This window comes from Chaetodon trifascialis, chromosome 18 (genome assembly GCF_039877785.1).
Source record: "Chaetodon trifascialis isolate fChaTrf1 chromosome 18, fChaTrf1.hap1, whole genome shotgun sequence".
Lineage (NCBI taxonomy): Eukaryota > Metazoa > Chordata > Actinopteri > Chaetodontiformes > Chaetodontidae > Chaetodon > Chaetodon trifascialis.
In genome coordinates this window covers 22,690,220-22,702,636 of record NC_092073.1, presented here as the reverse complement: position 1 = coordinate 22,702,636, position 12,417 = coordinate 22,690,220, and the positions used below count along the sequence as shown (strand labels likewise).

Sequence of the window (12,417 nt, the reverse complement as noted above, 5' to 3'; positions counted from 1 at the left end):
AAATGAATAATTAATCAAAACGATTGGTTCACCTTATTGTTTGGGCTGAAATGAGGAGGTTTTTACATTAGGATGGAGAGGTCACCAGCAGAGGGCCACAGAGAGACAGGTGAGTGGTGCATGAAGACAAATCTGGGTTTTATAAACCAAACTGATCTGAATTCATGTCACAAAGATCCTTCCGGACGATCCTCCAGATCCACAATATTCCCGGCCAGTCCGTATCTGCAGCTTCTCTGAGGGTTCAGGGTTTTGTTTTTCTCTCCATGTCTGGTTTAGGTTAGGATCTGACATGCGCGCTGATTGGCTTAATGTTTGGGCTGGAGTACGTTTTTCACCACACCCGATGATAAATCTTATTCTAAGCATTTCTCTGCGGATCAGCCCGGGGCGCACCAACGCGGCACAGCAGGACTGCGTTTGAATTTTACAACTTTTAAAGGATTCGTGATTAAAATCCAGCTTTTAATCACATTTGGGAGAAATATTTGTTATAAGTTTGTACTGCAAATATCTGTTGGAGAACTACAGTTAAGCTTTTCATCCTTTATAAACTGAGCAGAGGAGGATCCAAACAACTTCTGCGCTTTGAATCTTTTTTCAGACGAAAACAATATTTTTTTTTTCTTCTGCAAAAGAAACAAGACTCTTTCATTACATCTGCAGAGAAAAAAGTATTCAAAAACTGTCATCAGCTAAAAAAAATCCCTCATTTTTAAGACCTGTGATTTTTTTTCTTGGGAGTACAGCGCGTAAAAACGCACGGCGTCTCCATGGCGCTCATGTGCAGGCAGATCACCGGCAGCGCGGCGAGCTGCGCGGGCTGGGTGGGGATCATCGTCGCCACGGCCACCAACGACTGGGTCCGGACCTGCGACTACACCGTGGCCACCTGCGTCCGCATGGACGAGCTGGGCTCCCGGGGACTCTGGGCTGAGTGCGTCATCTCTCCGGCGCTTTATCACTGCGTGGCCCTCAACCAGATCCTCACCCTGCCCGGTGAGGGGGGGGGGGGGGGGGGGGTAGATTACTAATTATTATATCACACACATAACTGAAGGTGTTGTTTAAAATACAGATTAATGTGTGCGAAAAGATCTTATGTGTGTGTGTGTGTGTGTGTGTGTGTGTGTGTGCGCGCGCGTACGTGTGTGAGAGAGAGAGGGACTGATAGACTGAAAACATTTGAATTTGCGTTAATTTTAGTCACGTTTACACTGACGTGGAGAATAAGAAAAACTTACTGTTTGACGTTTACTGAAAAAAAAAGAAACCACAGCATGAACCCATCCACAGAGAACTTTCAATCCAACTTTAAAACGTATTACAGCCTCAAACACGTAAAAAGAAGAGCTTTTTGACTCTATAAGTGTGTGTGTGTGTGTGTGTGTGTGTGTGTGTGTGTGTGCGCGCGCGCGCGCGTGAGTGCGTGCGCGCCCGCCCATTCCTCTAACTGCCAGAGGTGAGCAAACACATGCTTCAGGTATAAAACGTCCCTCTCTCTCTCTGTCTCAGCCTACGTCCAGACGTCTCGTGCTCTGATGATCTGCGCGTGCCTGCTGGGTCTCCCCGGGATGCTGCTCGTGCTCATGTCGATGCCCTGCGTCAGACTGCAGAACGACACCTCCACCGTCAAGCAGCGCCGCGCCCTCGTGGGCGGCGTCCTCTTCATACTCATGGGTGAGGAGACCCCCCCCCAAGACCGCCACGCACACACGCACGCACACACGCACACACATATTGACACCTGTTGACAGATTCAGACTTAGAAAACATGAACACATGACAGACAAGTTCAAGTGATAATCAGCAAAAATGACAGAATATGTTTGATTTTTTCAAAATCTGGAAGTCTTAAAAACTGATAGAAGACAGAAGTTTTGGTCTTAGAGGACAGTAGTTTTGGTTTTAGAGGACTGTTTTGGTTTTAGAGGACAGTTTCGGTCTTAGAGGACAGTGGTTTTGGTTTTAGAGGACAGTAGTTTTGGTCTTAGAGGACAGTAGTTTTGGTCTTAGAGGACAGTAGTTTTAGGATGGACAGCACTGGGTTCTTTCCCAGCTGTTGCAGGAGGGAGGAGGCTGGAAGGAGGGTCAGGGTCTGTCAGACCAGGCCTCATCCGGACCGGGTTCCTCTGTCAGACTGGCTTGCTTCCTGTGGGAAGAGACAGGTAGTTCCTGTGGACAGCCTGAGGGACGGACAGCCAGACGGGGACAAACAAAGCACAGAAACTCATGAAGCAGTGCTTCAGATACAGAATCCATGTCCAGATGTTGCTTCATGTTTATTTTTCCTCCTCTGGTTCCACGGTTGTCTTTAAAGATGGCCGTCTCCTCGTTAACGCCTCTGTCCTCGTGTCTTTTCCAGCTGTGTGCGGCATCATATCGACCGTCTGGTTCCCCATCGGCGCTCACCAGGAGGAGGGTCTGATGTCGTTCGGCTTCTCCCTGTACGCCGGCTGGGTGGGCTCCGCTCTCTGTCTCCTGGGCGGCTCTGTCATCTTGTGTTGCCATGGCACCGACCCTGGGACCCCGCGCAGGGAGAACAGCTTCTACTACTCCAGACAGGGGGGCACCGCCACGCCACTGGACCCCCCCGCCAACCACGCCAAGAGCGCCCGAGTGTGAAGATGCTCACAGACTGCAGATCCTCACGATCAAGTTCAGGGCCTGCAAAGGTCAGCAGGTCCACACAGTCACTGAGGCTCCTCTGCTCCTCTGTCCCTCTGTCCCTCTGCTCCTCTGCTCCTCTGTCCCTCTGTCCCTCTGTCCCTCTGCTCCTCTGTCCCTCTGCTCCTCTGCTCCTCTGTCCCTCTGCTCCTTTGTCCCTCTGCTCCTCTGCTCCTCTGCTCCTCTGCTCCTCTGTCCCTCTGTCCCTCTGCTCCTCTGTCCCTCTGTCCCTCTGTCCCTCTGCTCCTCTGCTCCTCTGCTCCTCTGTCCCTCTGTCCCTCTGTCCCTCTGCTCCTCTGCTCCGCTGCTCCTCTGCCCTCTGTCCCTCTCCCCCTCTCCCCCTCTGCCCTCTGCCCTCTGCCCTCTGCCCTCTGCCCTCTGCCCTCTGCCCTCCGCTCCTCTGCTCCTCAGGTGATCTCATTACAAGCAGTCTCCAAATCTCTTCTCATAATCTCTCATTTTGTGTTGCTGTCGGACTGAAATTTAGTGACGTTCTGCACTAAAATCTTTTCAAACAAATCGAATCATGCAGGCCAAAGATTGTTTTTCTCAAGTTTAAAAACCTGTTCGAGCTTTGTTGACAAACTAAACAACATATTAACATTGTTTACAGCCTGTGAGGTGGAAATGAAGGCAGTGATCACGTCCTGCAGGCTCTGCAGTCATGATACGGACTAAATGATGTATGTTATCTTCTTAAATGTGCTCTTATTTGGCGGTGAACCAGCTCGGTAGCGCTGGCTGTTGATGAAGCCTCTTTGCTTTTATACTGCTTGAATATAGCAAACTGTAATGTTTTTTAATGATTATTATACTTTAAATAGCATGGATGCTTTTCCAAAATATGACCTGAAGAACAGAGAATTCAGTTTTTTGTTGAACAAAGACTGAGATCAGATTATATGAGTCAGGTTTTTTTATGTACCAACGACTTTAGTCTTCATACTCACAGCGTAACCAACGTGTATCAACTGTGTATCTGTATTGTACGATTTCTGGCTGGTGCTACAAATAATAAAAGTTTCTAAATAACTAAAAGTCTCAGAGTAAATCATTTCACCCAAACGCAGACATTTATTCCTGCGACACAGAAAAACACTGTCACTGTAAACACCATTCACACAAACAAAAAACACAAACGCACACGTCACTTTCAGGGCTTCAGAGATGCTTTGAACAGCCACAGGAAGCAGAGATGAAAGACACTGAAATCTTTGATTTTCATAATTAAATGTGAGCTGGGTCAGTGAGTTGGTTCGTGAACTCTGAATTTTAACTAATTTGTATTCTGGTGACAGCCGTCGTCTCATTGGTTAAGACAAATCTCAGTGGGCGGAACCAAAGGACCACATGTTATCGGATAAGTAACAATGAACAAGAGGTACGAGGAGGACACCGCAAAGACCGCCAGAGCTGTGGACAAACCACAGATCCATCGTTTCCTCTCAAATGTGCCAGTCGCCATCGAGCCTCTGGTTCCACCAACTGAGGCTGAATCAACCACAGAGAGCCTCCAGAGGAAACTGGTGATGCTGGTAGAAGCTTTTCTGCTCCAGGATCTGCTGAGAGGCAAAGCTTCACAAAGACAGACTGAACACATTTTCATAGACGTGCGTCTGGAAAACATCCAGTGTGAGTGGAAAAAAAGCTTTGTGGGATAAACTAGTCCAGTGAAGGATGAAACTCCCCTCAGGACTTTGATCAGACGCCAGCAGCCAACAGAAACCACATAAAGACTGATAAGAATGCAAAGCTGCGCTGGTTCAACAGCAGGTCACTTCAGTTTAATGCTGCAACGCTGCCGGCCTTCTGCTGCCCCCCGGATGGATTTCCAAATGGGCCACACAGAGACCCAGGAGCTCCAGGATCAGGGGCTCCAGAGCCGTGACCTCTGTATAAAGTGACTGTCCCGATCATGTGTTTGTGGTTCCTGACCCTGCTCTGAGTCCTGAGTTGGTAAATCTCAGAATGAAATATTGTGCTGCTCCTGGAGGTTCTTTGATTTAGTGTCTCATGCAGAAGGCACTTTCAGAGTTAATTTCAGTTTGGAGAAACCTGAAACGTTCAGTCCTCTTCGCCTGCATCAAAGCCATGATTGGTCCGTCCCCTGGACCTGCTGCCTCTGCTGGCATACTGGCCTCCTGGTCCGGACTGGTACCCATGCTGCTCACCGTCATCCTCATACCGGCTCTGATGCCGCTCTTCATACTGGTTCTCCTGCTGGTCCTCGTTCCGCTGCTGGGAGTGATACCCCCTCTCCTCCGGGGCAGACCAGCCCTGGTAGGGTCTCTCGTCCTGCTCCTGGGGGTACAGGTTGTCATTGGCAGAGAAGGTGTCATCGAGGTGGTCGTCGTAGCGCTGGTAGGAGCTGGCGTGCGCCTGCTGCTCTCGGGCGTTCAGCTCCAGCGTGCTGTGCCACACGCCATAACAACCATAGATCAACAAACCTGAGGAAGCACAGACGGTAACATTAGAGCAGAACAGCAGGTAGAGATGTCAGCACACGTGTTCATCTTCATCCAATCATGTGGTCACTAAGTGGTGAACCTCGCTCACGAACGACTGAGTCTCTCATACCCAATCTTGACACTCTCACCTGTTGCCAATCAGCCTGTTCACCTGTGGAATGTTCCAAACAGGTGTGAACTGTTAATGAACTGTGTCGACCTTCCCGTCATCAGCTATACTTTGTGTTAAGTGCTGATTAGAAATGCTAGCATGCTAATGCTAATGCTGAAGGAATGTGTTGAATGGTAAACGATATCTGTTGGCACTGTCATTGTGAGCACACTGTTGTTAGCATTTAGCTCAAAGCTGCTAGCTTAACTTTGGACTTGCTGAAAGGTAGCCGTGACAAACCTTAACAGCTGTTCTAGCTACCAAAGACATGACAGATGAAAAGATTTAGACTGAAGTTTGTGAACGAACGTGTTATCCGAGTTAAACACGACGCGTACGGACACTCGCTGTGAGAGATGTGTGGCTGATTGATCCATCACATCATTTAGAGCAAATGGCAGCATTACGAGTCCTGGAGTGTCGACCTGTGCTGACGGTGCAGAAAGCAACAGGAAGAGCTCAAAGAACAGAGGAGCCTTTATGACGCAAACTAAAAATAAGTACCGTGCAGCTCCTGGAGCAACTCGAACCATCTGCCAGGACAGATGTATGGACCCGAAATCCCTAAATCCTCCTCAACTGGACTTGCTTTTTGAGGGTTGCATTGCAAAGTTATTCCTCATCTTTTAGCTCATATGGGAGAAGAAGTTATTGTAAATCACACTGAATCATCACAGACAGCTTGAATTTAAGCCTTGTTGTTTAGTATAATTTAAGATATCATCATCATCATCTGAGCTTTCTCTCTTATTGTTTACTCGTGTATCAAATCTGCTTTTTTAACTAATGCTTCCTTTTTTTTAAGCTATCCTCTTAAATGTCTCTAAGTAAATTAAAATACTTGAAAGAAAGCACATTTAAGTCTATGATATTAAAACAGGCTTCATGTTATGGTACTAGTTGACCCTCCCCAGTCAAACTAACCCAAACAAACACTGCAAACACTTTAAAAACACAGCCTTGACTACTTCTTCTGTTCTGATATAACAGTTATAATACATCTTTAACACACAGAAAATAACAGTATTGGAGTTGCCTCCACTTCAGTCCATTATTTTCTGTATCGTCACAGTTTGTCGTGCATTATTACTTCATACTGAATCGATAATGAAGAATGTGTCATCTCACCTATGAAGCACCAGACAGTGAACCTGGTCCAGGTGAGTGGAGACAGTTTAAGCATGAGGTAGCTGTTGACCAATATGGCTGCCGCAGGGACAAAGGGCACACAGGGCGCCATGTAGGGCAGTCTCCTCCCGCTCTCTGGCTGCTGGATAATCAGAATTAAAAGCTTTGCCAAGGACCCCGCCATGAGTGTGGCCATGAGGCCTGAAAACACGGCGCCGACACCTGTTCCCTGCTCAACGCCAAAGATGACGGTGGACCAGAGGAGGAAGGACGTGAGGAAGAGGAGGAGGGTGCATCGGGTCACTATGCGGCCGGTGGCGGGGGTGGGGCGGGCAGACGCGTCAGGCATCCCTAGCCTCACCCGCAGGGTGTAGTAGTGACCTCCCAGAAGCCTTTTCAGCAACGAGGCGTGGCCTGTGTGGAAATCAGAGTCATCGGCCTCTCCTTCAGTCCCGCCTACGTGGTAGGACGACGACCCATCGCCGTCTGAGCCTTCGATCAGCATCTGGTCGTCTTTGGTGGGGACAGCCCCGTCGTCCTGGTGCTTCAACCCGTCCACGTCCTCCCCAGAGACGCACTGGTGTGTGTCGGTCTCTTCGTCGGGCTGGTAGCGCAGTAAGAGCACACACACGCTGACCAGAGTGTAGGCCAGCAGGGTGCCGATGGACATCATCTCGATCAGGTCTCTGAGGCTGACCAGCAGGGCGAGGACGGCGGCGAAGCTCCCCGACACCACGCACGCCGCCGCGGGGGTGTGTGTGAGCGCAGACACCTGGGACAAGAACCTGCAGACACGTGAATCCGAGAGTTAGCCTACGCTCATCCTGACTCTGTGTGTGTGTGTGTGTGTGTGTGTGTGTGTGTGTGTGTGTGTGTGTGTGTGTGCGTGTGTGGATCCAGCCTCGTCACCTGAACAGCAGTCCGTCCCGGGACATGGCGTAGATGACTCTGGGCATGGGGAACAGGGAGCCTAACAGAGACACTGTGAGTCCGGCGATGGAGCCCACAGCCACAGTGTACTTCCCCCACAGGAAGCCGTGCACCGCAAACATCTCCATGAGAGGAGCCGAGCCGTCGATCAGGTCGTAGGGAACCATGAGAGTCAGGATCACGCTCACCTGTGGAGAGGAAAGGTGGAGGCGGATGGGTGGAGGATACTATCGTTTAACGGCTGCAGGGCTCCAGAACTCATTCTGAAGACAGCAGGAGAAGATGACAGTGTGATGATGTAGTAATGAGTATTCATGTGATAGAGATAGAGACTGACGCTGTGTTTGCTTGATTGACAGGTCGACCAGCCAATCACCTGCTGTAAACTGTGGGGGTCTCTCTCTACTCATCCCACCTGAATTCAGCTCAGCCATGTTTGTATTTTCTGGCTCCACAGTTCAAAGTGACTCCAGAGCTTCACTGTACTGACCGACACGTAGGCGGTGAGGCAGGTGACCAGCGAGGCCGTGATGGCGTAGGGGATGGAGGTGTTTGGGTTTTTCGCCTCCTCTCCTGTCGTTGCGATGATGTCGAAGCCAATGAAGGCATAGAAGCAGGTGGCTGCACCCTGCATCACCTGATGAGCGATGAGAGATCTTTTATTTCTTTTCCGGTCAGTTTGGGAAGAGTAAGAACAACATGAACGCCCACAGCCATTGAATATCTCACCCCTGACCAGCCATAGGGCAGGAAGTTGCCGCTCTCCCAGTTGCTGGCGGAGAGGAAGAAGAGTCCGGCGATGATCATGAAGACCCAGACCACCAGGTTGATCACGTTGAGGATGTTGTTGAAGCCCACTGAGTTACGCACACCGAGAGCAATGATGGCGGTGACCAGCAGGGCGATAAACAGGGCCAGAAGGTCAGGGTAGGTGTCCTCACCTTTACCTGAAGCCCACAGACATTTAAATACAGAGAGTGAGTGCGTCTGTAGGATCAATCTGAGATCATCTCCCAAAACTAAAGAACTAAACTCAACCAAAGAGCATTTAATGCTTTTGAAGTTGGTCTGAAGATGGATCACCATGAAATTCTGTACAGACATTTGTTTTCCGCAGAGGATGAATCCTCATGACCTGAAGGAAACTTTTGTGGTTTTGAGTGAACAACAACTGTCTAATAGATGGCGACGAAATTTGGTTCAGACACTCATTTTGTCGTTAGGATGAGCCGTCAGCACTTTGGTGATCCCTGAAAGAGAAATGAAACACCCCAGAACGTCTCGTCTCTGCTGACCTCTAGTGGTTTAACTTCTCACCTGCCTGCAGTGATGCACAGGTGTACTCCAGGACACCGTGACATCACTGGTGGGCGTGATTACAGGTTGAACAGCGCACACATGTGACCAGTGACACCTGTCAGTGATGCTGTGTGTGTCACTCTTTATTTGTCTAAAACTGTTTAGAAATAAAAACCTGCAAAACTAAAGACTTTCCCATCAGCCTCAGCTGTGCTTTGTGTTCAGCGCTAAATAGCATTTATTTATATGAGCATGCTAACACACTAAGCTAAAATGGCAAACATGATGAACATGCTGCATGCTAATCGTGTTGGCATTGTCATTCTGACATGTTAGCATATAGATAATCTTCAAATAAAGCAAATACAGCACGTTTTTCTCTTTCTACATTTTGCAGCTTTCCTGACAAAACATGGAATTCTTGTTAGCATCATTAGCATCAGAGTCAGACAACAGTATTCAATTCTTCCCTTCAGACCAAAAACAAACATGTTCTTGGTTTTTCTAAATATGCAAACGTGAACAAATGACGTGCGTGCTGTTCATACTGACCGAGTCCTCTGAGCGTGCCCAGGTGTGTTATCATGTAGTTACTGATGCTGTGATTGGCCAATGAGTCGAACATGCTGCTGAGAGCCGACGCCCCCGCGGCTGTGCCAATCAGGTACTCCAGGATCAGGTTCCAGCCAATGAAAAATGCCACGAACTCGCCCACTGTCACGTAGCTGTAGGTGTAGGCCGAGCCGGTGGTCTTGGGGACCCGGACACCAAACTCTGCGTAGCACACGCCTCAAGAAAAACATGGAAACAAACAAACGCAGTTCAGTGATACAACAGGCGCAGATTCAACACTCAAGTATACAGCGATGATCTGGGTTTGTTATTTCCTGTCAGTTCATTCACTGTTCAACGCTAAATGTGGATTCATCCGCCGCTGAAAATAGCCCCAAAAATTTAGCTCAACAGTGTGCAGCTGCTTTAGGAAGCTCCTGAACCTTCTCAGAAAATGAAACTGGATATTTATGTTCTGTTTTTACAGATTTAGCCGACATCTTCAGTGGGAACCAATGACTTTAGAGTTGAGCGTCACAGACAGGAAGTCAGAAGGTGTTGAGGGACGCACAAACACACTGTTGGCTTCTGTCTTTCGTGGGATTTGTTCACAATAAGAGCAGAACAAAAACAACGTCTCACCTGACAGTATGGACGCCACCGCTGCAATGATAAATGACAGGATGACCCCTGGCCCAGCCATCGCCTTGGCCACCAGCCCGGCGACCACGTACATCCCTGTGCCAACGCAGCTGCCCACCCCGAGTGACACCAGGTCCACAGTGGTCAGGACCTTGGCGAGCCCGACCGGCGACCCCTCCGCGAGCTCGGTGAGGTCGTCAGAGCCGTGACCCATGGAGCCCACGGGTTTGGTTCGCAGGAGCCGAGAATACATGTTGAACCAGGCGTCGCCCAGAGACAGGCGGCCCAGCCACGCCGCCATCGCTGCACCTGTTGATCACCTGTTGATCACCTGTGAATGACTCCTTCTACCTTTTCCCTGTCACTCCCTCTATCATCCTCTCATCCTCCTCTTTCTTCGTTGATAGGTTTGTTCTTCAGGAGCCACAGATCCACATGGAGCTCACAGACTGGAGAGCAGAGATGAAGTGGATAAATCTTTACATTACAACAACCATCATGGCTTATTCAAATTATTCACCTTAACCTGAGAACAACAACAAAAGTACACTAACAATATGAAACTCAAACTCAGAGTTGAAATATACAATAAACATGATTGAAACCATCATTATTTCAAGCTTTTTTATCATCAAATTGATCTGTTTTAATGCCCATAAATCCCAGAAAATCACAAATATCCCTCATAATTTACCAAATTACGATTATCTGCTGTGCCTAGTCGCTTGCCGTTTATGGGGACACAGTTTGACACAATTACAGAATAAGAGATTGGACCTTTTACTTGAATTCTTTTGTAGATAACAAAATTGTGCAGCATTAGAAAATAGTTAAGTTTAAGGCAAAAGACTTGTCAGTTTTCAGAAACAGGTCATTATTTAAGATCAATAACACAAATTCCTTCAGTGCGAACAATGCCCCCAAAATATTTGACCTGCAACTAAAGACAAATATTTTTCTTTATATTATATCTGCATTCATTTAACTGTTAAATTACATATTATGTAAACTGTTCATGGTTTAAATGCTGGTTCAAAGCAAAAAAAATACTTTAATTTAGATTGTTTTCTTTTAGAAAATCAACATATTGATCAGTTCTTCAACAACAATAACAGCAGTCATTCAAACTCCATCCACACTGACTGATTTGCCTGATACACCTGATTTCTGAATAAAAGCTGAATGTCAGGTAAGTGTACCTGTCCTGCCCCGATGATGTGAGCCTGCAGGTGATGATGGGATACCATCAGCTGTTCTCCTCACTCACTAGAGCGAGACTCCCTCTCTGAAACATTAATGAAGACCAAGGATCTACTTTCAGGTACGACCATGGAAGCTAAAACTGAAGCACATACAGACCTGAACCAGCTCCTCCACACCTGAAACACCTGCTTCACACGTTATCGAGGCCTGAACTGAGACTAAGCCCTGATGAGCATCAACAGGTTGGATTTAAGAGAGTGGAGAGCGCAGGCCGTTTCCTACCTGTGGCACGAGCAGGCTGGTAAAAGCAGCTAACAAGCAGTTCAAAGAGGCACACCTGAGCACACAGGTAACACACTCACTCGCTGTGTTTTCCGTAGGAAGTGCGGGAGCCGTTTGGTTGGAGTCCACGTCCTCTGCAGAGCTGCAGGAAATGGTGACGAGAGGAGACGGCAGTGTTAATCATTCAGACCTGACACCATGTGATCAGGCTGATGCATTATTGATCACCTGAGACTGGGCGGGGGGGTGGGGGGTGCATATAGCTGCCATCATTCATTCATAGGAGGGAGGACAGAGCTGCTGCAAAGGTGTGTGTGCAAGTCAGCTTTGAGCTGCCAATGATGACGCTGCTGTACTGTTTGTATGCAAAGCTGGGAACTGACCAGGTGTGTGTGTGTGTGTCTGTGTGTGTGTGTGTCTGTGTGTGTGTGTGTGTGTGTGTGTGTGTGTGTGTGTGTGTGTGTGTGTGTGGACCAGGTGTGTAATGGAAAGTTGGCTCAGTTTTCCGCCAGCAGCAGTCGTTTCATCCCCTTTGTCAGGCTGACATGAATCTTAACTTCCAGATGAGTGGCGAGTTTATATAAAATAAAATGTCCTTCAAAGTTCACAGGTGTCTCAACTCAAGGTCCACTTACCAACTGTTTTTCTGGAGCTTTCACCCGTGTCTTCATCAGAGGGTGGAGCTGGCTCAGTTGTCATGGAGATGCTGCACTCACAGGCCCTCTCTTCTCTGCTGGTTTGTTTACAGGAAGACGATGAATTTGCACCATTATTATGGACATTATTGTTAGAACAATTATTATACTATTATTATTATTATTATTAATTATTATACAGAGATTTAGCATTGCACTTCCATAAAGTTAGAGAAGTCACAGGAGATGGATTAAAAACTAGAAAGATCACAATTGAAGCAGAGGCTCACAGTCACTGGATCCTACGTTTCCCATAATGCATTTCAAGCTCCTTTCATGTCAGACTAACAGTGACATCTTTCAAGCTTCACAGCTCCAGTTTGTAACACAGAGCTTCTGTCATTCATTTGTGGGCCCCATCCCAAACTGAGATAACCCTGATGACATCGCTGTGACATCA

General features: G+C 47.9%; 2 protein-coding genes across 2 annotated transcripts; one reads left to right on the top strand and one right to left on the bottom strand.

The window, feature by feature from the left end:
• Positions 1–705: 705 nt before the first annotated feature.
• On the top strand, positions 706–2,625 carry cldn11b (claudin 11b). The gene is made up of 3 exons (XM_070986419.1): positions 706–999; positions 1,516–1,680; positions 2,366–2,625. Exons 1-3 carry the CDS (start codon positions 774–776, stop codon positions 2,623–2,625), a joined length of 651 nt encoding a protein of 216 aa, XP_070842520.1. The 5' UTR covers positions 706–773.
• A 2,106-nt stretch (positions 2,626–4,731) lies between these two features.
• On the bottom strand, positions 4,732–10,138 carry slc7a14b (solute carrier family 7 member 14b). Its single transcript, XM_070986197.1, has 7 exons — positions 9,838–10,138; positions 9,196–9,432; positions 8,074–8,291; positions 7,835–7,981; positions 7,324–7,532; positions 6,415–7,199; positions 4,732–5,114 (listed from the first exon to the last, which is right to left on the bottom strand). Exons 1-7 carry the CDS (start codon positions 10,136–10,138, stop codon positions 4,732–4,734), a joined length of 2,280 nt encoding a protein of 759 aa, XP_070842298.1.
• Positions 10,139–12,417: the final 2,279 nt, after the last annotated feature.